The 26,533-nt window shown below is 57.4% G+C and overlaps 1 protein-coding gene across 7 annotated transcripts in view; it reads left to right on the top strand.

Moving 5' to 3' along the window:
- Positions 1 to 26,533, top strand: part of NFASC (neurofascin) — a 75,121-nt gene that overhangs the window by 22,633 nt on the left and 25,955 nt on the right. For 2 of the 7 annotated variants that reach the window (XM_054711471.1, XM_054711469.1), the window contains exons 7-23: positions 4,088 to 4,199; positions 4,566 to 4,750; positions 6,451 to 6,582; positions 8,594 to 8,737; positions 9,371 to 9,482; positions 9,844 to 10,010; positions 10,470 to 10,617; positions 11,792 to 11,916; positions 13,427 to 13,471; positions 14,624 to 14,725; positions 15,014 to 15,211; positions 16,424 to 16,494; positions 18,473 to 18,695; positions 20,637 to 20,752; positions 22,398 to 22,602; positions 24,226 to 24,348; positions 25,936 to 26,109. In XM_054711471.1, the coding sequence (XP_054567446.1) occupies positions 4,088 to 4,199; positions 4,566 to 4,750; positions 6,451 to 6,582; positions 8,594 to 8,737; positions 9,371 to 9,482; positions 9,844 to 10,010; positions 10,470 to 10,617; positions 11,792 to 11,916; positions 13,427 to 13,471; positions 14,624 to 14,725; positions 15,014 to 15,211; positions 16,424 to 16,494; positions 18,473 to 18,695; positions 20,637 to 20,752; positions 22,398 to 22,602; positions 24,226 to 24,348; positions 25,936 to 26,109 (2,382 nt within the window). Of the gene's footprint in view, positions 1 to 4,087; positions 4,200 to 4,565; positions 4,751 to 6,450; positions 6,583 to 8,593; positions 8,738 to 9,370; positions 9,483 to 9,843; positions 10,011 to 10,469; positions 10,618 to 11,791; positions 12,219 to 13,426; positions 13,472 to 14,623; positions 14,726 to 15,013; positions 15,212 to 16,423; positions 16,495 to 18,472; positions 18,696 to 20,636; positions 20,753 to 22,397; positions 22,603 to 24,225; positions 24,349 to 25,935; positions 26,110 to 26,533 lie in introns of those variants that run through there. The other 5 variants (XM_054711472.1, XM_054711473.1, XM_054711470.1 and 2 more) reach the window with 4 other exon arrangements.

The following is a 26,533-nucleotide window of genomic DNA, read 5'->3' as shown; positions in this document are numbered from 1 at the left end:
AACTGTCCTACGCTTCTGACATTAGGAAGAACTTCAAGTGCTTGAAGGCAAGCCAAGGGGAGGAAGGTAGGCACAGTCATGGGAAGAAAGGACTGTGGAGGGAGAAGCTTCAGGGCAGGATGTAAAGACAAAAGCTGTTCGGATCTCAGTAGTGCTCAGAGCTGGGGAAGAAAAAGCCCTCACTGCTGCCTGGGAGGTTGGGGTTAGACTTGCAAAGGGACTTCCCGGCAGTGGGAGAAGCAGATGTTACCGGATAAGGAGTTTTCTTGTCCTCTGGGTGGTTGGTCAGCTGTTCCTAGAGCCAGAGAGTGGGTGAGATGCCAGGGATCCAGCCCACGAGTCCTCAATTCTGAGAACTGAAAGCAGCAAACCGAGGACCCGGCTGCCCCGAAAGCTGCTTTTGGCAAAGGTTCTTGGGTACATCTGACCCATTGACCTCTCTTCTGCTAACAGACAGCCCTTGACAGAGGGGAGCAGCACGGGTGTTCCGCAGCCTCGACCTTGCCTCTTGCAGGAGACAATGCAGGCATTTTTTGTTGGCCCTCTGAAGCCAAGGTGTTTGAGGCAGTGCCATCGCCTAATGCCCCCGGCTGACCGGGTTCCTCTGGAAACCCGTGTGCCCACTCGTGAGCCACCGTTGTGAGAGCAGGAGAGCAGAGACTGCCCTTGGGCTAAAGGTCAGATGGGCCCACATGGGAGATCTTCCTAAATGGGCTTCTGGGTTCTGAATTCGATCAGGTATTGGGTCGACCCAGCCCTGAAAATCAGGGAGCGTAAGGGAAGCATCATCAGCTGGACAGGGGTCCCCGCCTCCGTGGTGAAAGAGGGGGTCCTATGTCACCCTTGGAAACTGTCATCTTCCATTAGCGTCTCGTAGCGTGTCATGCAGTAAGCACCTTTGTCTCAGAGATTCTTCCTGGGTCTACTTCTCTAGCAGCTGGATTATCTTTTATCCATTTTTTAAAAAATCCTCGCCTGAGGAACTATTTTTATTATTTTTTAGAGAGAGAGAAAAACATCATTGTGAGAGAGAAACATCGATTGGTTGCCTCCTAGATGTGCCCTAACCAGGAATCGAACCCACAGCCTTTTGGTGTACGGGACAAAGCTCCAACCGACTGAGCCACCTGGCCAGGGCCAGTGCTTCACAAATTTGTACGTAAACCCCTCCTGCTGCAGCGGACCCCATCTCTTCACAACCTCCCCTGGGGTCCAGCCTTCTTGTCCCGTATGATATCACGTGTCACCCTGACGCCTCTCCAAGCTTTTCATGGCCTTAAGAATCCAGTTGAGATGCCTTTGGAGCCTCTTAGTTCCCAGCCCAGCTTCTTTCCCCGCTCGGGCCTGAGTGTACTTACTAGTCACCGAGGAGAGGTGGCATCTTACCTGAGACAGTGGGAACAATATCTGAGGAAAACATACTGGAAGAGGCTCACCACCAAAACTAAGACGAAAACACCTTCCTCCTTCACCTCTTTTGCCCTTGAATTTTGTTTTTCTTTGAACATGAAACATATTCCCAAAGCTGTGGGGATAAGTGAGGTGTCCACCTTTAAAGAGAGAGGCAGTATAGAGCAGAGGTCAGAACAAAAGCTTTGGTGCTAAATGGTCCAGCATCCAAAACATAACTGCTTGTGACCTTGGCAAGTCTGTTGACTTTGCTGAGCCTCCGTTTTTTCTCTGCTGAAAATGGGGGTGATGTCCCCAGGTTTGTTGTGAGGATTGACCACGATGATGTAGATGGAGGTGCTGGCACAGCGCTTGGTCCATGTGAAGGCTCGCCCATTGGCGGCCCCAGCGATTACCTCTGACTTCTAGGACACTCTTCCCTGTATTGTTGAACGTTGGCTTATTTCCCAGTAGCTTCTCCCCTTTTAGGATAATTCTGTGGTTGCTAGCCCACCTTTGTTTTTAATCTTCACCCAAGGACATGCTGAGAGAGAGAGAGAGAGAGAGAGAGAGAGAGAGAGAGAGAGAGAGAAACATTGATCGGTTGCCTTCCGTATGCTCCCCAACTGGGGATCAAACCTGCAACCCAGGTATGTGCCCTGACCAGGAATCAAACCGGCAACCCTTTGGTGTATGGGATGACGCTCAACTAACTGAGCCCCTCTGGCCGGGCACTGTCACCTTTTATAGTCACAGCTGCAGCGTGTCAAGACACCCACAGCGGGACTCTGTGCTCTCTCCTCCTCCTTCCCACACTTAATGCTTTGCCGGTCATGTGTGCTCGTGGTGCTGTGTGCGGTGGTGTGACTTACGTGTCCACGGGGTCACAGGTTGGTTTCTGCAGATGGTGTCCCTGCAGGAAGGAGTATGCCCACTGAGCTGGGACCTCTTCTACGTAATCCTACGGTTCCTGACACCAGAGCCTCCTGCTTGAACTCCCCCTCTCCTCGTGGTGCCCTTGACCTTGTGTTGTCTGTTTTGGTGATCCCATGACGATGGGTGGGAGGAAGCTGCTGCTTGGGTATCAGGCTTCCTGGGTACCGAGAGCTGGATGCTACACGAGTTATAGATGTAAGGACGGTAACCAATTAACCGCATAATGGATTAACCCCTTCAGTAGCCACTGTGGTAAATGTGTGTGCTGGGTGGACAGATGAGGACATCTACAGGGGGAGAAATAACATGGCGGGGGGGGGGGTTGCTTGCTGCCTTCTTTTTGTTCTCTTCTCCCCTTGAATGCATTCATCCCACCGGTGTTTACTGAGCACTTGCTGTATGCCCTGTGCTGTTCCAGCGGCCTAACTACCTTTGCATGCGTTTCATCATTTCTCCCCCTGACAAAGGCGCAAACTCTACGAAATGGCTAACGGAGAGGAGCTGAGTGCCCCTGGGACTAGACTCTGCTGATCCAGCCAGGCACCAGCTAGTCCAGCAAGCTCCTTTAGGAGGCCCCAGGGTCAGAGAGGGCCGCGGCCACGCTGTCCTCTCTCTGCCAGCCTCCATTCACAGGCTCCGCCCAGGAAAACGCCTTTGTTCCCTGTGCGGGCACTCTGAGGGCTCCCAGCTCCTGGCAGCTCTGCCCTCCTCCCACCGCTCCCCTGTCCGCTGGGGCGGAGACCCAGTAAGCCCATGAGTAGGCTCACGTGTATGTCTGTCTGTACGCCTTTGGGCACAGGCGCCTCTTCAGGCCTCCCGTGCTTTGGGCTCCTGGTTGGAAACTCCCGGTTCCTCTTCCTTCCATCATATCCACCTAACAGAACTACACAGAGCCCTGAGGGAGCCCTGAGCTCAGGCGGGCGGGCTCCACTCTGCTGGGGTGTGCCCAGACTCGCCCGACCCCTCCACTGGGAAACGGCCACCCTGACAGTGTCCGTCTGTGCGGGCCACTTGGCTTCACACCTGTGCACGTCATTAACTTCACAGCCTGTGGCTGCTCCGGCTCCTTGAATTGCAGATCACCTCCCCTGACACCTCACATGCAATCCACACCCTCTTGCCCACCCCCCATCCCACTTCCGAAGTCATGAGTGACGCAGCCGCAGCCGAATGGTCTTGGCCCCAAAGTGATTTCCTGTCATCTCTGCTCATTAATTCTCCCCATGTCTTTGCTAACCCATGAGTAACGCTCCCCGCATCTCTGACTGTTCATCGGGGTCTCGTGGCTTCATCTCAGCTTCCTGTCTCCGGGGTCCGCAAGAGCAGCTTGTCTGCCCTGTGGCCCCAACGTGTGCCTTCCCCTTTCTCCCACTGCTGCTGAGATGGCCCCCCCAGGGTCCACCCCACTGGCCTCTGGGGTCCCAACACAAGATGCCCAGGGAACATACCACTCGCAGCTCAGGCGGCCCCACCCACTTTCCAGGGAACGGGGAGGGAAGCGGCTCCTCTTGGCAGGTCCTTTCAGAAGCAGAGCTGCTCACACATGTGCCCGAGGGGCCCAGGAGCCCCGAGCTTCCTAACTCACTCTCTTAATGATGCCCAGCCCTCGGGTGGTTTCGGCTGGGAGGGTGCGGGCCCTGGGGCCTCTGAGGGAAGGGGACAGCCAGGCGAGATGACATCTCTTCCTAGCCCGACAGCCTTGGCCTATCTGGGCCAGCCCCCAGGGCAGGAGGCTCAGCCAGCTTGTTCTGTCCTATTTCAGCCCGAGGAGTTGCAGAAAGAACGCCCAGCTTCATGTACCCGCAGGGCACCGCGAGCAGTCAGATGGTGCTGCGCGGCATGGACCTGCTGCTGGAGTGCATCGCCTCCGGGGTGTACGTACCACTTCACCCCACTTCTGGCCGCCCTCCTCAGGAGGCTGGGGAGGGAGCTTGTGCGTGCTCTGTCTGCCACGTTTCGGGGTACAGACAGAGAAGCAGACAGCCCTCCATCCCATTCTGGCCATCCCTCTTTGGATGGTGAGGAAAGGAGGCGGGCGGGCATGCTGTGCAGGTTAGAATCTCTGTGGCCTTAGACACGTCCCTCAGATGCTGTGCTGAGCCGCCCTCTGTATGAGAACAGCTGTCGGAGGACAGGTATCCCTGGGCCCACGTACCTTTAAGGACCCCTGGGCTCCGGAGAAGAATTGCGGAGCCACAGTTTATAATAAACCCCTCTTTCCTGCCCGGTCCCTCTCCTAGCCCAACCCCAGACATCGCCTGGTACAAGAAAGGTGGGGACCTCCCGGCGGACAAGGCCAAGTTTGAGAACTTCAACAAGGCGCTGCGCATCGGCAGCGTGTCTGAGGAGGACTCGGGGGAGTACTTCTGCCTGGCCTCCAACAAGATGGGCAGCATCCGGCACACGATCTCGGTGAGAGTAAAGGGTACGTTGTGTGTATTTCTCATTATGATGGTTTTGCCAGCCCTACACGCCACGACCGCCCTTCCCTCTGAGGGTGGCTGGGGCAGGGTGAGTGGGTGGAAACTCAACACACTGGATCGGTGGCAATAGTGACCTCTCAGGGATTGTCACCCTGGAAGTGAGAGTGTGTGTGTGTGTGTGTGTGTGTGTGTGTGTGTGTGTGTGGTGGGTATTGAGGGAAGATCTGACTATCGCGCAACTCTCCCGGGGCTCCCTCAGCAGGTGAATGTCATGGTCTGTTTGATTCACACCCAGAGCCTTCTCCTTATTCGTTTTGCATTCCTGTTCACCGTGTGTCTTCTTCTGCCTGTGCTGTCTGTGTACTGTGCTTGTTTCTTTCTAAATATGGGGACCTGTGTACTGTGTTTGTTTCTTTCTAAATATCATGGCCCACACTGTTTTTTTTAAAAGTCACGCCCCTCCCGTACAAGCGTAGCTGGCCCACCTGAGCGCAGGTAAACAACAGAACACGTGCCTCTGTGGATTCCAGCCACGGGTGCCACGGGAGGACACTAGTCACTTCTCACTGGGCTGGACGGGTGACTGGGGTGATGAAGTCTGATCCCACAGTGCGAGAACTTGCTTAGCACACACTCAGTTGAACTTGTGACCTTGGTTTCAGCACTCCACTCAGACCAGAGGTTCTTAATCTTTTAGGGCAGTGATGGCGAACCTCTGACACGCATGTCAGTGCCATTTCTGATGACACGTGGCCGCTGAGGCGGCCGCATGCCGAGGATGAAACATTTATGTTATTTAAACTATAAATATCGCGAAATAATGTTTTTTCCTCAAAGGGACACACTACCCGAGTTATGCTCAGTTTTTTGGCGAAGTTTGAAACACCAAGCTCAAAAGGTTGCCCATCACTGTTTTAGGGGGTATCAAGAGCTTTGGTACAAAGAACCCTGTTCTCAGAAAAATCCACATATATTTATATATATATATATAGAACACTGCAGCGACCAGAATGACTGGATGTTTTGATGCACACTGTGACCCCGATCGGCCCCCCCACACTCCCGAGCGGCCCCCACACATCCCAATCAGGGGTGGGGTGGGCCAGCCAGACCCCATCCATGCACGAATTCATGCACCAGGTCTCTAGTATCCATATATTTGTGAAGTTTTCCAAACAGTTGAAAAGGGGTGGCCAGCTCTGAGCTTCTGCTCTAACCAAAGCTCAGTGCCTAAGAGAGTCAGTGTAAGTAGCAGGTCTTTCCTGAAAGGTCTCATCTTGCAGCAGCAACAACAGAAACCCAGAGGGGCCAACCCAGTGCCCGCCTTCCCACCATCCCTGGCTGGGCCCTTGGGTGCCCATCATGAACACCAGGACCTCTTAAAGCGTTTGCCCCCATAGCCTCCCCTGAGGATTCCGATTCAGTGGGTCTGAGATGGGCCCTGGCATCCGTGTTGGTTAAAAGCTCTTCAGGAGACGCTCATGAGCAGCCCCAGTTTGGAACTCCTGTTCTGTGAACTCGAAATAGGCAGGTCGGCATCTCTGGTGCTGAGCCGGCCAAAGGCAGGCTGGACTGAGCCATCCCTGAGGATGAGCCCGGGGCGGGCGCTGCGGGGCTGGGCTGGCGCTCAGAGGCTCCTGTCTTCCTAGAGGAAGCCCGTCTGCACCATCTAACTCCTGCCTGTGCTGCCCTTGTCTTCCAGCTGCTCCCTACTGGCTGGACGAGCCCAAGAACCTTATCCTGGCTCCTGGCGAGGATGGGAGGCTGGTGTGTCGAGCCAATGGGAACCCGAAGCCCACTGTCCAGTGGATGGTGAATGGGGAACCTTTGCAATGTGAGTAACTAGCCATCGTCTCCCCTGACTGCTCTGTCTGCCAGCAAAGGCTCCTGATCTTGTCCCTGTGGTGCCCCTGGTTGTTCCAGAGGTGAGGGAGCAGCCACCTCTTCGGACACCTCCAGAGGCAGGAACCCTGCCTCGTGTCTGTGTGAGAGGGCAGGAGCCTGGGGTTCTCTCTATGTTGAGGGCGTTTCTGTTCCCTTGGGGTTTTCATCAGCCTCTGCTCTGTGCCCTTAACAACTACAGAGCCCAGTTCAAGGTTTGGGGTCTGCGGCTGCACCTCCTGAGAGTCTGGGCTCTGAGTGATGTCTGGAGCTCAGGAGAGAGTGTAGAGCTCAGTAACCCTTTGTGGTTGGCTGCCCAGGTCCGCTTTCTGCTGAGGGCAAACCAGGAGGCAGGGTGGCGGGACAATGTGAACGATCTGGTCGGATATGAGAAAGCACCTCCCCAGGAGAACAGATGCGCCTGTGCAGGGTTCAGTGTACACAGACTCTGGGGAGAGGTTGTCCTGCGAGGATGACTGGAGTAGGGGAGTCCAAGGCCCCTTCCAGCCAGAGGGCTTGGTCAAGATTTCCCATCATTCTTTCCAGGTGCATTTCCTTTTTTAAATGTCCTGTTATTACTTTCTCTAAAGCAGTGGTTCTCAACCTTTCTAATGCCACGACCCTTTAATACAGTTCCTCATGTTGTGGTGACCCCCAACCATAACATTATTTTCGTTGCTACTTCATAACTGTAATTTTGCTACTGTTAATGAATTGTAATGTAAATATCTGTGTTTTCCGATGGTCTTAGGCGACCCTGCTAGTGGTTCTCAACCTGTGGGTCACGAACCGCTGCTGTAGAGCACCCGTCACTTACGGGGAGTGACTGAGGGAAAGGTGGGGCCATGAGAATTGCCGGGCAAGGCGTTCAAGTCCCTAGCATTGCCTGCTTTGGGCCTTTTTGCTGAGTGGGGAAGGGTGATAAGGATGCTGACCTTGACTTCACTTACCGCCTGCTGATTCCCCAGTTCCGGCTCAGACTCGCTATCTGTGGAGTGGCGCCCACGGGCCAGACCCTGGGTCCTCCTCGGCCGACTGCCACGGTCGGTCTGAGCGATCCCGGATGAGTTCACGGATCGAGGAAGCCAAGTCCTCTGGCCCAGTCCAGAAATCTTACAGGCGAACGTCGCCTTCTGGTGATGAAAGATGAGAAAAGCGGCAGTTCTCACATTTCTAGAAAACGTTTATTGTACAGCCCGTTACCTTTCTCTTCTCCTGACCCTCCTTAGACAGGGGAGCGGTGGGAGTACTTCCTTCCCATTTGGCAGGTGAAGGAAATGAGGCCCAGAAAGACTGGATCTGCCCCGGATTCCCAGCCGGATGCACCGGCACGCGTGGAATGTTCCCTCTGCGCGTGGGAAACCTTGCCTGGGACCGGGGGGTAGCTTTGGCGGACAGAAGGACTGTGCGGTCTTCAGCAGGAGTAACGTGGTGAATGTCTGCAGAGAGCTCTGCTCTGAGGATGGGCCAGTGGCAGGCCTACCCGGTTCCTTAGTGCTTCGGTCCTTTTCCGAACAGACTTAAGTGTATGCTCGTTGGATTCAAATATTAACAACAGTGATCATCAGTACGGGCCGGGCCCTCTGCCAGCGACTTGACACCTGCCTAAAAGCTCAGGTCATCCTCCTAAAAGCCCCACAAGGTGGTAGTTAGCCCCCTTCTGCCGACAAGGAAACGGATGCTGCAGGAATCTGGTTGGAATTCAGACCCCTTTCTGTTGCCTCAGCTTATGCGTCAAGCCCCACCTGCCCAGCTGCTACGCAGGGTGAGCAGGCATTCATATCCCCGTTGGACAGGCTGAGAAATAAACTCCAGAAGGTTCGACGATGGGCCCCACGTCACCCAGCCACGCAGCGGTGGGGCCGGAGCGGGGTCTCCTGCCAGCCTTCCAGCGCTGCTGCCTCCGTGACACCCCTCGCCTGCCCTCCCCCGTTTCTCACAAGAGGCATCTTTCCTCTCTGTAGCGGCACCACCCAACCCAAACCGAGAGGTGGCCGGGGACACCATCATCTTCCGGGACACGCAGATCAGCAGCAGGGCCGTGTACCAGTGCAACACCTCCAACGAGCACGGCTACCTGCTGGCCAACGCCTTCGTCAGCGTGCTGGGTGCGTGTCCCCGTCCCTCCCCACCCCCCGCGCCCCTGCAGCGCCGCTTCTCCGGGTGGTCATGTCACGCGTGGGCTCACGTTCCTCTCCGGAGACCGGCCAGGCTGGCGGGGGAAACGTGGAGACTGGAGATGAGATGTGTGGGGAGGAGGGAGGGCTTAAAACCCACAGAGCCAGGTGTGCAGCCAGAGTGACTTCCCTGCCGGAAGTCAGCCTTGGTCCCTCCTTCCCCTGGTGTCACCCAGCGGGCCTGTCTCTGTCTCGTCGTCTTGGGGTATCCATGCTGACCCTCCTGGGGTCTCAGCGGGTCGCAGAGCCGGAGTGGTTCTGAGATGTTTGCAGCACTCCCGGGGCAGGGAGGGGCGGTGGGAGGGGCAGGTGCAGAGCCTGCTGGATAATTTGGGGACAGACACCGTGGGCAGAAGCTGGATTGGAAAGAGGGTAGGTCGGGAACGGAAAAGCTCCCTCCTCCCTCGCCTACCCCTTCGAGGCTTTCTAGAGGAGCCACGTGGGGAGGGGCAGGGCTGGCGCTTGGAAAGCTGCTGTTCGGAGGGAGCACGTAGAGATGAGACCAGCGGGAAAGGGATGGGAGAGTGAGACCCCCACCCAAGACCCCTTGTCTGGGACTTGCAGACGTGCCGCCTCGCATGATGTCGCCACGGAACCAGCTCATTCGGGTGATCCTGTACAACCGCACACGGCTGGACTGTCCCTTCTTCGGGTCCCCCATCCCCACACTCCGATGGTAAGTCCCAGGAGCCCAGGCCTCCCCTGCAGGGGTCATCTGTCTCACCCTTTGTCATCCCCATCTGCCCATAAGTATTGAGCAAGGCCTGGGCACCTTAAAGGGGCAACGCTGGGAGAAAGTTGGCAGATCAGCTGGGCCAACCCCCGTGTTGTGCACAGAAGGACACCAAGGCCCGGGGAGGGGCAGACACTTGCCGGGGCTACTCCGTGGCTGGAGGCGGACCCTGCAGGATGAGGGCTCCGGGTTCCCAGCGTGGGGGTCCTCCCACTGCCCACACCGTCTCTCTCGCGTGGTTGGCCCGGCGCCCCGGGGCCAGTCCTTTCTCAGTGTGTGGTGTGTTCTGCTGCTGTGTTGTGAGGTTTAAGAATGGGCAAGGGAGCAACCTGGATGGTGGCAACTACCACGTCTACGAGAACGGCAGCCTGGAGATCAAGATGATCCGCAAAGAGGACCAAGGCATCTACACCTGTGTCGCCACCAACATCCTGGGCAAAGCCGAAAACCAGGTCCGCCTGGAGGTCAAAGGTAAAGAAGGGGGTTGGTAGGTGGAGGGTGGGGGGCGGGGGTGGAGCTGGGGAAGGAAGCTGTCCTCTCCAGGTTAGCCACGTGTTTTGCACTTTGGAAATGCACACGCCTAATGCTTGATCCCTAGCGGGACACTCCCAGTGGGGCTGGCCTGGGTGCTGGGATACGGAGTCCTGTTCGCCTGGTCCCCATGGCATTAGGAAGGAAAGCCTACCCACCTGGCTTCCACCGCCACCCCAGGAATTGCATCAGATCTTCCCGAGCCAGACAGAGAGGATTTGGGGTGGTTTACTATTGGGGGATCACCCACACCAGGCTTCCCCCGTTCATGCAATGGGAGACTGTTTCTGCCACCTCCCTTGACCGGTCTAACCTTGAGGTCGTGCATGTCACACTGGGTCCGTGCTGGGATGCGGGGCAGAGAGCGTGTCAGCGCCGAGCACCTGGGTTTCTCCGCAGACCCCACCCGGATCTTCCGGATGCCTGAGGACCAGGCTGTCAAACGGGGCACCACCGTGCAGCTGGAGTGTCGGGTCAAGCACGACCCCTCCCTGAAGCTCACGGTCTCCTGGCTGAAGGACGACCAGCCGCTCTACATCGGGAACAGGTCTCCGCTCCGCCCTAGCCCCTTCCTGGTGCTGGTCCGGGGCCCTTTCCTTTCCCTTCTGGGGCCCTGCAGAACCCAGGGGTAGGGAGCCTGTATCCCGCCTGTCCCCGAGGAGCTGCCGAGTTGGGCAGGATGGCCTCAGGGGAGACCCCCACCCTGCACCCTCTCCCTCTCTCCCATCAGCTCCCCGCTTCCCTTTCCTTCTCCTCTCTTTCAACTCCTTTCTCTCTTCACTTTTCTCCCCTCGCTCCTTCTCTTTTCCTCCTTCCTTTATTGTGACTCCTCCCCTCCTCCTCTTCTGCATCACAGCCAGGAGCCCCCCACTCCCCCCAACATCCGCCCTGCCCGCAGCGCCCCTGTTCTCCAGCAGAGGGCAGGGTTGGCCCGAGCCCACGAGGACCACTGGGATGCTTTTCCTAGCCCCAAGCCTGCCCCCTTCCTGGTACCAAATTCGGATTTAATGGGTGTGGGGGAGGGCTGGCACCAGCAGTGTCTACACCTGCCCGCGGTGTCTCTGTTGTGCAGTCAAGGTCCGAGCCTCCCTCCGCAGGGCCCTTTGCTGCACCTTCTTTCACCTCAGGGCCCTGAGGTTGCCTTAGGCAACAGCTGTTTTCAAGGACCACCTGGTTTTTTGTGGGGGTGCCCCCGCCCCCGAGGGCAGGCACATCCTGGCACTCACTTGCTGCTCACGCCTGCCTGCTCTTTGGTGCCCGCCCTCTATGGGAGACAGTTCAGAGGAGCCTGGCACCCGGCTAAGCCCGGGTGCAGAGACCAGTCTGGGCTGGAGACAGAGCTGGAGAATGGGGAGGGGAGGGGTCTCCAACTGCCTTTTGGGGGTGGGTCTAAGTTGGGAGGGAGCGCAGCACAGGAAGGCACAGAGAGCAGGTGTCGTTTGAGGACTGAGCATAGCTCAGGGCCACGTGGGCCTCTCCCGTGTTCCTTCTCCCCTTTATTGAGCACCGTAAGTGCTGGTGAGCACCCTGTCTCTCCCGGGCATCGCGATGGGGCTCATGTCCCCCAGGAGGGGCTGTGGCTGCCCAGCCCAGCCTGGGGCTCCCCTCCCCCTCTGACTCGCCCCCCATCCAGGGAGAAAGCAGCAGGCGGTGCCTGGCACTCCCCTTGTCTCTCCCATTTCCCCGACTCGCCCTCCTCCCAACCCTCGGTGCCTTTGCAGGATGAAGAAGGAGGACGACTCCCTGACCATCTTCGGTGTGGCCGAGCGGGACCAGGGCAGCTACACGTGCGTCGCCAGCACGGAGCTGGACCAAGACCGGGCCAAGGCCTACCTCACCGTGCTAGGTAACTGCCGCTGCCCGTGGCACTGACCTCCTCGCCCTTCCTGCAGCTGCAGAGGCCGGGGGCCGGCACAGTTCTGTGGTCCGCGAGCCCGCCAGCTGTGGCAGTCTCCTGCCCTTTGACCTACGGGTTAGGGGCTGCTCCTTTCGAGAGAAGCTGTGTTCGATGACTTGCCTCCTAAGTAGAGCTATTAACTCCCCGTGTTCTCACCCGAATGAGAGCGGGAAGGTGGACAGGGGTTCCTGTGGGGGTCATTCTCACCAACTTTACAGCTAACTCTAAACCACTAAGTTCATTAAAACGATCCATCATTGAAGCAAGACTGAACTTTGTGTTTGTCCTTCCAACACCTCTGCTGGCCTTCCTCCCTCCCCGCTTCCCCATGGGGTTTCACAGGGCGCCGTGCACTCAGCGGGGTGACCCCACCTCGTCCAGGCCGCGCTGGACATACGAAGCCATCCCAAACCTGGGGAGGGGGCCGGTCCCGTCAGGGAGGCAAAGTGCCCGTTGTCCCTCATCACCTCTGTCCTCTTCTGGGCCCCGCTGCCCTTTCTCTTAGTGCCCTCTGGTCCCTTCCCCAGTGGAGGCACACGGGCCCAGGAGATGGGGCTCGAGTGATGGTGGCCCTGGGACAGGAGGGAGATGGGGCCCAGGGTGATGGTGGCCCTGGGACAGGAGGGCGATGGGGCCCAGGGTGATGGTGGCCCTGGGACAGGAGGGAGATGGGGCCCAGGGTGATGGTGGCCCTGGGACAGGAGGGCGATGGGGCCCAGGGACAGGAGGGGCGATGGTGGCCCTGGGACAGGAGGGAGATGGGGCCCAGGGTGATGGTGGCCCTGGGACAGGAGGGTGATGGTGGCCCTGGGACAGGAGGGAGATGGGGCCCAGGGTGATGGTGGCCCTGGGACAGGAGGGTGATGGTGGCTTTGGGACAGGAGGGAGATGGGGCCCAGGGTGATGGTGGCTTTGGGACAGGAGGGAGATGGGGCCCAGGGTGATGGTGGTTTTGGGACAGGAGGGAGATGGGGCCCAGGGTGATGGTGGCTTTGGGACAGGAGGGAGATGGGGCCCTGGGTGATGGTGGCCCTGGGACAGGAGGGCGATGGGGCCCTGGGTGATGGGACAGGAGGGAGATGGGGCCCAGGGTGATGGTGGCTTTGGGACAGGAGGGAGATGGGGCCCAGGGTGATGGTGGCCCTGGGACAGGAGGGTGATGGTGGCCCTGGGACAGGAGGGAGATGGGGCCCAGGGTGATGGTGGCCCTGGGACAGGAGGGTGATGGTGGCCCTGGGACAGGAGGGCGATGGGGCCCAGGGTGATGGTGGCCCTGGGACAGGAGGGAGATGGGGCCCAGGAGCCTCTAGGAGTGAGGGCTCTGTGGAAGGAGGGGGAAGCCGTGGGGAAACAGGTTGCAGGGGCAGCTCTCCCAGCCTCGGCTGCCTGTTCCCACCCTTTTGGAACACCTCTAACCGCAGATAACCAGCTAACCGGGTTAACCGTCTTACCTTTGCAGCTGATCAGACCACTCCAACTAACCGTTTGGCTGCCCTCCCCAAAGGTAATTCATACTAATCGGGACCCTCGCCAAGCCCTCGCTAGGCCGGGGAGGGTGGGGTCTCAGAGAAAAGCACTGCCCAGGAGGTGCTGTGTGGGCGATGCGTCACCCCCACGCCCTGTCCAATCCGCTCCCTCCCCGAGCATCACAGCCCTGGCTTCCTGCTCCAGGTGCAGGTTGAGCTTAGACATCCTTGGCTGCCTTTTCTGCTGCGTCCCTGACCTCTGACCTCTCACCATGCCCATGCGGGAGGCCTGTTCTCTTCTTTGGCCTCGGACATGCCTGTGGCCCACTTGCTTCGAACCATCTGTGGGCCCACGTTTCCTGCAGCCTCTCCATGTCCAGCACTATGTACCCCACAAACAGTCTGCACACACGAATGGGGGCTCACCTTCCAGATTCTTCCAGCGATCAGCCAACATGTGGAAATGGCTGGTTTGAGGAGCCATAGAGGGGGAAATTATGCTACCCCACCAGTCCGTGGTGGCATGGCTTTATCCCCGACCCTGGATAGCACTCACCCCCACTAAGGCAGCCCAGTGAGACTGGAGCCCCCAAACGGTGCTGCCTTCCCGCTGGTAGGAAGCCTGCTGGGCTCCTGTCCCGTCCGTCCCTGGAACTTCTTGACCACGTCCCCATCTCCTCCCTGGCCTGGTCCCCTTCCTCCCTCCCATCCCCTGAGCCTGTCTGCCTCGCTCAGCACCCACACACCCTCCGGCTCCTGCCCCTCAGAGCCGTGGCGTACAGAGTAGAAAATGATAATCCTGAGAAAACGAGACAATGGCCACACTTCCTTCCTCGCTGGCTTTCTTAAACGTGAACACGCGTCTAGTGAAAAGCATTGCCAAGTGCTTGCACTCCAAGATACCTGCAGGGATGGGCTGGCCGGTCCGCCTCTCTCTGTGCCCTGCATCCTTGGATACTCTCGGAGAGGGAGGTGGAACTGGAGTCTCCTCTTGGTTCTCCCTTGACCCCCTGAGGGAAGGGGGTGGTCCCTGTGCTGACCCTCCAGGGCAGGCTGGGGGTGGGCCCTGCTGTGGTGGCCTCCGCCCTCCAGGGACCTGTCCATGGGTGTGGCCGGGGGTGGGGCCAGCACGAGGACGGGCCGGCTCTAACTCGGGAGTCCTGCGCGGTGTCTTCTCCCTCTGCTGCCAGGACGGCCGGACAGACCCCGGGACCTGGAGCTCACCGACCTGGCCGAGAGGAGTGTGAGGCTGACCTGGATCCCAGGGGACGATAACAACAGCCCCATCACAGGTCAGCCAGGGCCCTGTGCTGCGGGCCAGAGAAGAGGGTGGGGGCAGCTGGGAGCTCGGAGGCCTGGCCCTGGTGTCGGTCCCCGTCCGCCTCACTTGGCCCGTGCCCTGGGCTGTTTGCAGACCCCACGGAAGCCATGTCTCCCTTTCAGTGTCTTGATAGGAATCCTCCCTGTGCCTCTCTCTACCGAGGGAGGTTATGGAGAGAATGAAAACCGTGGGGGATGCTTTCCGGAAGAAGGCAGCGGACTCAGCCCCTGAAGCAGCTGACTGTCTCCCTTGCCCTCAGACTATGTGGTCCAGTTCGAAGAGGACCAGTTCCAGCCGGGGGTCTGGCACGACCATTCCAAGTTCCCAGGCAGCGTCAACTCGGCCGTCCTGCAGCTGTCCCCGTACGTCAACTACCAGTTCCGGGTCATTGCTGTCAACGAGGTCGGCAGCAGCCACCCCAGCCTCCCGTCCGAGCGCTACAGAACCAGCGGGGCCCGTGAGTACCCGAGGGCTCACCCACGGCGCTGGGACAGGCGCCCTGAGCTCCCACTGGGTGCCCCCAGCCCCCAGCCGTGCGGATTTGGGCAAGTTTCTTAACGTCTCCAAGGCTTGGTCCCTCATCTGTAATATCAGCACGGTGCCAGAGGGGCTGCTGTGAGGATTCCATGTGAAATGCGAGCACTCATGTTAACTGTCATTTTTATTATTACTAACTAGAGGCTCAGTGCATGAAATTCATGCATGGGGGAGGGGATCCCCCTCATCCCAGCCTGTACCCTTTCCAATCCAGGACCCCTCGGGGGATCAGGCCTAAACCGGCAGTCAGACATCCTTCTCACAATCCAGGACCACTGGCTCCTAACTGCTCACCTGTCTGCCTGCCTGATTGCCCCTAACTGCCTCTGCCTGCCGGCCGGGTCACCCCCAACAGCCCACCCCCGCCAGCCTGGTCACCCCCAACTGCCCCCCCTGCTGGCCTGGTTGTCCCCAACTGCCCCCCCCCTCCCGCCAGCCTGGTCACCCCATGCAGCCTGCTGTTCAGTCATTTGGTCATCCCTCACTAACTCCCCTGCCGGCCTGGTTGCCCCACACAGCCTGCTGTTCAGTCGTTTGGTCATCCCTCACTAACCCCCCTGCCAGTCTGGTCGCCCCACGCAGCCTGTTGTTTGGTAGTCTGTCTGGTTGTTTCGGTCGTGATGGCCCTTGATTTTTATATATTAGGATGTCATTAATAACGTCGATGGTCTGCTTGAAAGGGAAGAGCTGCGGCAAACACTTGCAGCAGGAATGTGTAACCCGGTATTTTATGAGATTTCTTTTCCTGGGTAATATTTGGCATTCTGAAATCACACTGGCTCGTTGACATCCCCAAAATGTCAAATGCTGGGATAAACCCGCCTGCTATTAAACATATTTAGCCGCTAATCCACGAAGGGGATGATCCACGTGTTGGCTCTATGGGCATCCGAAGTGTGAAAAGCCTCATGACAAGTCTGTCTGAGAGGCATTGCAATGGAGAGGGGTTAACGAGCTAGGCAGGCACGTCACACACGTGAGACATGGCAGAGCGTGTTCTGTTGCCCATGAGATGGGAGTGCAGAGAGACACAGAGGAACAGTGTAGGAGAGACCAGGCGGGGGGAGGGAGCGAGGTGCTCACCACTCTCTGGACACCTTGGACTTGAACTTCGTGTCAATTTGGGTTCCAGCCCCTGAGTCCAATCCCAGCGACGTGAAAGGAGAGGGGACCAGAAAGAACAACATGGAGATCACATGGACGGTGAGTGTCCCCCAGCCCAGCCTCGAAGGCAGCAGCATGCACCTGGGACCCCTCGCCCTTCATGCCTTTGACGCCCCAAGGCCCCAGGTGGCTCAGACGGCCTGGCTGGTGTGGTGGCCACTCGTCTGCGTTGGGCATCCAGAAACCAAGCGGGAGCGTGTCTAGATAAGATTTAAGACAGGAGAGAGGAGCAGAGGTGGCTGGGGGCAGTCTGGCAAAACCATAGAGAACCAGCAAAATAAAATGGGCTTCTCTCTTCAGAAGAAGGAGGGGTTGAGGCCTAGCCCATTTGGCTCAGTGGATAGAGCATCGGCCTACAGACTGAAGGGTCCTGGGTTCAATTCCGGCCAAGGGGACGTACCTCGGTTGCAGGCTCCTTCCCAGCCCAGGCCCAGGTCAGGGCGTGTGCAGGAGGCAATCAATCAATGTGATTCTCTCACATTGATATTTCTCTGTCTTTCCCTTCCTCTTCCACTCTAAAAATCAATGGAAAAAAATATCCTCAGGGGCCCTCAGTTTGGCTCAGTGGATAGAGTGTCAGCCTGCGGACTCAAGGGTCCCAGGTTCAATTCCAGTCAAGGACATGTACCCTGGTTGCAGGCACATCCCCAGTAGGGAGTGTGCAGGAGGCAGCTGATCGATGTTTCTCTCTCATCGATGTTTCTAACTCTCTATCCCTCTCCCTTCCTCTCTGTAAAAAAATCAATAAAATATATGTACATTTTAAAATATCCTCGGGTGAGGGTTAAAAAAAGAAGAAGGAGGAGGGGCTGAGGTTGGACTGGGGACGATTGGGCATAAACACTGGGCTCGCATTGGTGTTCTGGGTCCTTTCACGAGATTGCTGGGCGTGAGGAGAGGCGGCGGCTGGCGTTGTCAGCGTAGACCTTCTCGCAGTCAGGACCAGAGAATTCCAGGCCAGGTTTGAAGAACCCCATCTTCACTTTGGTTCACTGACTACATTTCCAAATCAGAATTGGATGTGTCACCTCAAAATGACTTCTTTAAAAAAATATTTTTATTGATTTCAGAGAGGAAGGGGGAGGGAGAGAGATAGAAACATCAATGATGAGAGAGAATCAGAGGTGGGCTGCCTCCTGCATGCCCCATACTGGGGCTTGAGTTTGCAACCTGGGCATGTGCCCTGACCAGAAATCGAACCGTGACCTCCTGGTTCATAGGTCGGCGCTCACTGAGCCACGCCGGCCAGGCATCAGAATGACTTGTTTTCAAACCACGTCCTAGTCTGAGAGAGGCAAACTTGGCTGCTGAAATGCCCTTCTGTGCTGTGGCCATGCGTCATGGGAACAGGGCACACAGTGTTGGGCGTCCAGACCATCCCCATCCTGCTGAGGGCCTGGTCTCCCAGCAGCCCCAGCAACGGGGCCTGGCCGATCCCAGACGCCAGCACATCCGCGGGGCTGTGCAGGGTCTGCTCGAGGTCCACGCTCCATCCTGTGCTCTGGGACTGCCTGCGGGGGCAGGCCCTTAGGGAACAGAGGGCAGAGCTCCGCCCACTTTGAGAAGGCTGGGACCTGTCGGGAGGACAGAGCAGACCTGCCTGCACTCGGGAGAGCTGAAGTCGGCTCTGTAACTCTGAGTTCACGGGCAGGAGGCATGCAGTGGCTAACCCAGAGCTCATGCCTTTCTGACTTTGGAGAATATTATATTATCATCCATATTTTTTCTTGTTGCTCCACCATAGGAGAGGGTCCTGTCCAAAATAAGGCTTTTGCTCCCTATGCACTTGCACATGTGGGAGTCACAGTGATGAGGTCTTGGGAGACGCCTTTGTCACAGAAAATCTATGGGCTGCTGGGTTCATGGGACTCAGCTCTTGGAGGACTCAGTGAGGGTGGGGGCTGGGCAGTGTTGGGCAGATCTGGAGGGGTGCCTGGGGGAGAAAGAGATGAGCTGTGGGTGGGTCTGGGCCCCCCACCTGCCCCTCCACCTCTGCCCTCTGTCTCTCCCGGCCCAGCCCATGAATGCCACCTCCGCCTTTGGCCCCAACCTGCGCTACATCGTCAAGTGGCGGCGGAGAGAGACTCGAGAGACCTGGAACAACGCCACCGTGTGGGGCTCCCGCTACGTGGTAGGGCAGACCCCTGTCTACGTGCCCTATGAGATCCGAGTGCAGGCCGAGAATGACTTTGGGAAGGGCCCTGAGCCAGACACGGTCATCGGTTACTCTGGAGAAGATTGTGAGTACCTTCCCCCTGGCCCCCACCCAGGACCCTTCTGGCTGGGCTGCATAAGGGCCACGCTCACAAACTAGGAACCTCGGGGTGGGTCGTGGGACTTCCCAGAACTGGGAGGACAGCTAGTTCCCGGGAAAGAGGAAACTTTTAGCAACAGATGGGCCCCCTAGTGTCGGGAGTGGAAGTGTATCATCTGGACACCAGTTAAAATTACTCCGCGTCATCACCTGGTCCAGTACTCTATGTTATGGATGTGAACACATATCCCGCGAGGAAAATGTGGGCCATATTACACAACAGCAAGTGCTGGGTATGAAAATCGAACCCAGACCCTCTGGTCTGCCTATTGCCAGTCCTCGCTGCACCAAGAAAGACTTCAGGACTGTGTATCCGGAGGAACCATTAGCTCCGCCCAGGAAGCAGGGCCACGGGCCAGACTCCTCCCCCAGCTCCCCCGGGCAGCCTTCAGGGATGGAGAAGGTCTGCAGAGCCTCAGACTGGAGCCACCCAGACCAGCCTCCTGCCAGCATTCCCAGGATGCTCTTGGACCTCAGAACTGAGCATAAAAAGAGAAGTCCCTTAGGGGCTTGCACGGGGTGAATCAATGAGATTCTGGGCATATATGTGGAAGCAGGTGCCTGGCTTCCCAGGCGGTGGTGGCTTCTTTGTCCCCAGCACATCAGTCCGATAGACAGCTGAGCAAGGCAGGAGAGGCAGTGGAGCACCGCCCCCCGCCCCCCAGATCAGGATGATTTGTACCCCAGTGGGTCTGGGTCTGATCTAAGAAGAGATCATGGGGTGACTGGAAGGGAGCGGGGCTGGGGAGAGTCTTAGGGAGGAGTGGAGTCACAGGGGCAACGCTGGAGTCAGGAGCCGGGCCAGCAATGTTTGAACAGTGAGATGGGAAGAAGTGAGGGTTGGGCCCTGTGCTCCACTTTCCTGGAGGTGATTGTGGATTGAACCCACTTGGGAGATAAGCCGGGGGGGGGGGGGGGAAGGGGCGGGGCGGGACAGGTCAGCAGGCCCTCTGTCCATCCCACTTCTCATCTCCATGGTAGCAGACACTTCTGGACAGGAGACTACTGGATGGCAAGTATGGAATGGGCAGCATCTGGTCATGAACTTCATGGACCGCCCCATAGTCTCCATTGCACCTGTCCGCTCTGTGGCCTCTGCTCTGATGGAGTAGAGGGGATGAGGCCGAACTGCTTCTGCAGCAGAATGGAGAAAGGGGGCGGGGATCAGTCATGGGGGAGGGAGTGGCCCTCCCATTCCAGGTGGTCATGGATAAGGTGCCTTTATTCTGGTGGTAATGTTCCCTGGCAGGAAGCAAATACCACTCAAGGCGGACTATTTCTAATGTAAGCACAGGGCCCGAGGGGAAACAGCACAGTATGGTGACCACCTGGAGGGCTAGGGGCTGACCCTGAGCCTTGAAGGGGCAGCGGGTGGGTGAGTCACCATGCCATCGAGGGCCACCCACGGGAGCCATGGCCTTGGGCAGAAGAATGCAACGCTGTCAGCCGTCAGCCCCACAAACAGGCGGCAAGGGGCATCTCCTGCCCCAGGATCTCCTGTAGGCGCCCCCTATTGGGCAAACCCATCTGGAAACCTGAGAACAAGGGAGCCCAGCTGACTTGGTCCAGGAAGGGCAGCCTCCTGGGACATGGAGCAGGGTGGGGAAGGGCGGAGAATGCAGTGGAGGGCAAACGGAGACTACCCGGCACGTGAGGGTAGCAAATCCCTGCCCTCCTACCTGGGCTGCCACCCTTTTGTTCTGAGCCTTTCCCCACTCCTCCAAGTGCAGTCGGATGGAGGAGACAGAGCCCCTGCCCTCAGGGTCCAGAGCGGGGTAGAGGGTATGGGCAGCAGAGAAAAGTCGAGGGGAACTTGGGGTCCTGGGGCCTGCCAGCATAACCTGCTCTCTGTCCCAACACATTGCAGATCCCAGGGCTGCACCCACTGACGTTAAAATCCGAGTCCTGAACAGCACAGCCATCAGCCTTCAGTGGAACCGCGTCTACTCCGACACGGTGCAGGGCCAGCTCAGAGAGTACCGAGTGAGGAAGCCAGCTCCCAGCCCCGCCTAACCACCCGCTCCATAACCAGGGCAAGGGGTAGCCGGTGCAGGCCAGGAGATGTTTGGAAGGGGGCCTCGGGGTAGCTATGGAACCCAGAGTTGATTCAAGAAGATGATGTCTAGGGTTAGCCCCTCAAAATTATACTCATATATATACATGGACACACACCCCCAGGTGTGTCCTGCAATGGATATGCTGAGAGAGGCTGCTCAGCAGGAAATCACGTGAAGGGCGGTGGCTTGGGTGGATGTTGCATCGCACGCCATGCCTGTAAGGCGTGAGTGGATACACGCACATTCCCGGAAGCTCTGTTGAAGCACCTCTGAGCTACACCCTGCCTGCTCCTAATGGTCCCCGCTGGGCTGCATGCCTCTCCTGGTCTGATTTTGTGAAGCCCCAACTAACAGGTATAACCGCTAAAAGGGTGCAAAGGCCTTCCCTGTGGTCGCAGCCAACGCCAGGTGACCCAGCACAGGGGTCATCCCGGCTCTTGGCTTCTGGTCTTCCTGCCTGGGAGCGGTTTCTGCTCAGTCTTCTCTCTTCTTTGAAAGAGTGAGCTGAGTTGCGGGAAAGGGAGAGAAAACCCAGGATAGGCAAGGCTCTTCCTAGGAATGGCTCTGTTTGAAAGTGGCCTGGGAAGCGAGGGAGGCTGTAGCCACGGGATGCTCACACAGGTTCTGTGACCTCAGAGGTCATTGGTGGAGCGTTGGCTGGTGGACAATCGGGGGCAGAACGGAGGGGAATGAATTTGTAAGTGGGGGAAGGCAGGCAAGATGATGTACACACTTGAACGAGCTCTCCCCTAACAGTTGGCTTGTACCTTTAACCTCCTTGCCTGGAGGTTTTTCTGGCTAAAGGTCCCATTGGGTGCCCTCTTAAGTCTGGACTTCCTCCTTATCTTGCCGATGGAGGCCTAGGTGGCGCGGGTGTGGCAGCCTGACCTGGCGCTTCCTACCCGCTGCTAATCAGACCTTGTGTCACACACGCTCTCAGCCTTACCTGTGACACTGCCACCTCCCATAGGCCACCCCGTCCCAGCTCTTGCCACCAGGCTGCCTGGCATGTCACTGACTTGGACACCGATTCTAAAGGTCTTCAGACAATATTAAAAGCAACATTTGACTTCAAAGGGTTAAAACAACCCTTTCTCATAGTCAGACTTGTGGGGGTAACCCGCTCTTTTTCAACTCCTCCTGCCGCCAGGCTTAAACCGTACTAATCCCGCTCAGGGGACTCGGCCTCTGAGCACAGGACAGAGCTTGCCACGCTTGGACCCTTGGCCGGTATTTGCGGTTTTGGCACAGACTCCCTGAGCCACCTGGTCCCCAGCTTCGAAATAAGGCTCACGGTGGAGCAGCGCGGCTGTGAGCCTGGCCAGCTTGCCTCTTCTCCGGAGAGGCGGTTGAAACCAAACACCCTGTTGCTTGTTTGACATCGGTTCAGACCGGCTGGTGGCTAACGAATGGGGACTGCCGGCCACCTCCCCGGCCCTGTGTGGCGCTGATGAGTTCGTTTGGGATTTGGAGCCTGTGGCAGCAAAGGGAAGACCGGTCACTCCCACCACCACTAACCACTAACCCAGCTCTGCCTGGCGCCCCCTCACCGGCCTGCTTCTGTCCTGAAGGCCTACTACTGGCGGGAGAGCAGCTTACTGAAGAGCCTGTGGGTGTCTCAGAAGAGACAGCAAGCCGGCTTCCCTGGTGACCGCCTCCGGGGCGTGGTGTCCCGCCTCTTTCCCTACAGCAACTACAAGCTGGAGATGGTTGTGGTCAATGGGAGAGGCGATGGGCCTCGCAGTGAAACCAAGGAGTTCACCACCCCGGAAGGAGGTAGGTCTGACCTGCAGCGCTTCAGGGTGGGGCAGGTCACGGCACCACCTTCAGGTGGACATGGAGCGGCCCCGCTGTGGCGTGGCACGGACAGCACCAGTTGACCTCTGCATGACCTCAAGGAGCTGATGACCTGTGAGCTGAGCAGCTCCTACCATCCCCACACAGCACCGTGTCACCTATCTGGCCCGCCCTGATGAGGTTGTACCTCCAGAGAACACTTGTGTGGTCTGATGACGTAATTCCAGACGGGCATACAGACGGACGCCCAGGGCACTGCGGGAGCCCGGGCTGCCTGCCACCTGAGGCTGAAGCGGTCAGTCACCCTGACCCCCTAGAGGCATCGGTCAGTGGACCAGCAGCCAGGACCTGCACAGCTCTCACCACTGCAATCAAGAAGCTTTCGCTGAGTCATTGGCCCGCGGGTGCATTGGCCCTGCAGAGGGGCGCCTGCCGACTGCAGGTTCATGGTTGCCCTGGTCCTGGGAGGCAGACCCGTACGAAGTCCCCAGTCCATCTCCTGTTCTAGCCAATCTTTTCTCGTCAGCTTGGCGCTTTCTTCGCCCGTTTCTGTTTCTCCTTTTTCCCTTCTCAGCTGTTATTTTCCTCTTCTCTTCCTCCTCTCTCGACTCTCCTTTGTTCTTCCCTCTTGCTTTTTAAAAAAATCTATTAATTTTAGAGTTAGAGGGAGAAAGAGAGAGAAACATTGATTTTTTTGTTGCACTTATTTATGCATTCATTGTTGATTCTTGTATGTGCTCTACTGGGAATCAACCCACAACCTTGGTGTATTGGGACGACGCTCTAACCAACTGAGCTAACCGGCCCGGGCCCCTCTTGCTATCTTTATTCCTGTCTTTCCCTCCACCTTGTTTGTGTGTGTGTGTGTGTGTGTGTGTGTGTGTGTGTGTGTGTGTGTTAAATATGTTTTCAGGGAAAGGAAGAGAGAGAGAAACATCAACGATGAAAGAGAATCATTGATCTGCCTCCTGCACACCCCACAGTGGGGATCAAGCCTGCAACCCGGGCATGTGCCCTGACCAGGAATCAAACCGTGACCTCCTGGTTCACGGGTCAATGCTCAACCACTGAGCCACACTGGCCAGTCTTGTCTTGGTTTTGATCATCAGCCTCCCCCCATTTCTCCTGCCCCTCACCTGTCCACGTGCTCCATCTGGGCTTTCTTTCCTCTCCCCCTGAGCCCAGCACCCTCAGCTCAGACGCGTGGGCCTGCTGCTGGGACCTGCAGGTGAGAACCCTTGTCTGAGGACAAGGAGCCTGGGCCTTGGCCTTCATAGGAAACAGTGACAGTCGTTTCCCTGCCTGCGGCGTGCTCTGCCCCTCTTGGAGGTATCTTTGCAGCATCGGACCTAACGTGCTCAATCCACGGCAGTTGCTACAGGAACCCTCGATTTACTTCTCCCATTTAAACAGAGTCGGAGCCAGGCTTGTCCTGAACTGGGGGCGCCCATCCTGGATGGGCCGTGGGCTCTGGCTTGGCAGCTGCCTAGCATAGTGGTTGCCGGATCAGTGCCTTCATACTTGTGCTTTGTTTTGTTTTCCTCATCCTGCCCGCCCCCTCCCGCTCCCCTCACCTCCCCCACTCTCTTCTCCTTCCCCAAGTACCCAGCGCCCCCAGGCGCTTCCGAGTCCGGCAGCCCAACCTGCAGACAATCAACCTGGAGTGGGACCACCCGGAACACCCCAACGGCATCCTGACTGGATATTCTCTCCGATACGTGCCCTGTACGTTCTGCTCTGCTTGCTCTAATCTGGGAGTCAGGAGCCCTATGCTCACCACTTTGCCTGAGGACCCCAGGGGCCCTGGGGTGTAGATAGAGGGCACTGCCAGGGGAACAGTTCCCCCAGAATTAGGGGAGGCAGTTGAGACCCAGCCCTGCTTTCCTAACACAGGTCCCTCCAGCAGGGAGCTTCTAGTCGCCTGTGAGACATAGGGAACTTCTGGTCTAATGAGGGGTCCGACCCCAGTCCTTGGGGATCCTATAGTCCCAACATCTACAAGTCTAGAAGAGGGCTCCTGCCCGCATGGAGTCCACACAGCACTCGGCCACTCAACAAGGGGTCAGTTATGGGAAGGCGGCTGAATGGAGACCTGTCGAGAACTTGGAGTGACCCCATCAGGACCTCGCCTCAGGAGTTCAGGGTCACCCTGCAGGGACAGGAGTGTCCTTGCATTTGAAAAACGTGAAGCCCTCTGCCCTCTAAAGTAGGCGATGTTGCCGCTCAGTGGGACGCTCTAAGCCTTAGCGTCTAAGGGCTGGACATTGTTAACGATTTTAACTCATTGCGGACGGATCACGAGAATTCTCGTGTTTCCTGTTCTAAGGCTTGTGGCCAATCACAATAATTCTTTAAAAGGATATTAGCTTGTAGGAACATGTAATAACTTCAACATGCAATGGGTATTCAATTTTAAAGCGTGCCTTTAACATTTATGTAAAACGTTTTTTGTACTCGTTCAATAGAAACTTATCTGGCCACTGGGTAAAGCTAGCAATAACGCTATTGGTCCGCAATGGGTCAGTACCCAGCTGTGTGCTGTGTGCTGCCCCAGATCCAGCCTGGAGTGGCCAGAGATGTACCTTCCAGGTACACTGAACAGGCTTTTTACAAAGGAAGCATTAAGTAGACGCTCTAGAGCAAGCATGTCAAACTCAAAGGCCAACACGAGCCAAATAAAACGAGGCCTGTGGCCCACGGGCCGCGAGTTTGACATGCTTGCTCTAGCTCCGTGGTCGGCAAACTGTGGCTTGTGAGCCACATGCGGCTCTTTGGCCCCTTGAGTGTGGCTCTTCCACAAAATACCACGGCCTGGGCAAGTCTATTTTGAAGAAGTGGCGTTAGAAGAAGTTTAAGTTTAAAAAATTTGGCTCTCAAAAGAAATTTCAATCGTTGTACTGTTGATATTTGGCTCTGTTGACTAATGAGCTTGCCGACCACTGGCCTAGAGGGTTTGCCCTAGTCCTGTTTGAAAGGAAGGAAAGAAACCCATAAGCTTTGTCCCGTTGAAAAGGCTTGGGGATGGTACACGGAGTCGTTCAGAATCAGCCGCGTAACTTTGCAGTGAGCCCCAGATCACAGGATGAGTGAAAAGTAGCAACCCTGGTGTGTCCTCCAACAGCAGAAAGGAGCCCCTGCCCTGCACGCTGCCTTTGCCCGAATCTCCCATCCCCCGAGCCGTCAGGTGCTCACACGGGGCGGGTTTCACCGTATCCCTTACAGCTGAGCCGGGAAGGTTTGCAGCTGCAGGTTATATAACTGATCGCCGTCAGCCCTGCCGAAGTTCAATTCCACGTGCCTGTCTCTCCCCAGTTAATGGAACCAAACTAGGAAAGCAGATGGTGGAGAACTTCTCTCCCAACCAGACCAAGTTCACGGTGCAGAGAGCAGACCCCGTGTCACGCTACCGCTTCACCCTGAGTGCCAGGACGCAGGTGGGCTCTGGGGAGGCAGTCACGGAGGAGTCGCCGGCATCCCCGAATGAAGGTAGGTGCATTGTGCGAGCCTCGGGATGACGGGGCCCAGCTAACTCAGACGCCCAGAGAAACACTCTGACCTGCCCCCTGGCTGCCCGGCCTCCTGGGATGGAGGGGAAAGGAGGCTACAGGTCCTTCAAGGGAAGCAGGGAACCCGTCTTGTGTGCTGGCAAGTAGGTAGGTGCTGGCGATGTAGGTCCCTTAGACTTGTCATCAGACGCGGGTCCCCACTTGGCCTGGCGGGGGATACGGAAGAGATGAGAGAGTGTGTTGGAAGTAAACAGGCTAATGAACCCCAAGGAACAGTGAAAGTGCTCACCTGTTTAGGGACGGGAGTATTACTACATTTGAAACGGGGTCTGCTCTCTGCACCTTGAACTTGGCCTGCATGTTGAGAATGCCCACCCCAGCTCTGGGGACACCCCTTCTTTTCC

Source organism: Eptesicus fuscus, chromosome 22 (genome assembly GCF_027574615.1).
Source record: "Eptesicus fuscus isolate TK198812 chromosome 22, DD_ASM_mEF_20220401, whole genome shotgun sequence".
NCBI lineage: Eukaryota > Metazoa > Chordata > Mammalia > Chiroptera > Vespertilionidae > Eptesicus > Eptesicus fuscus.
Note: the sequence above shows the minus strand (reverse complement) of the source record. Positions and strands in the feature narration are given on the sequence as shown.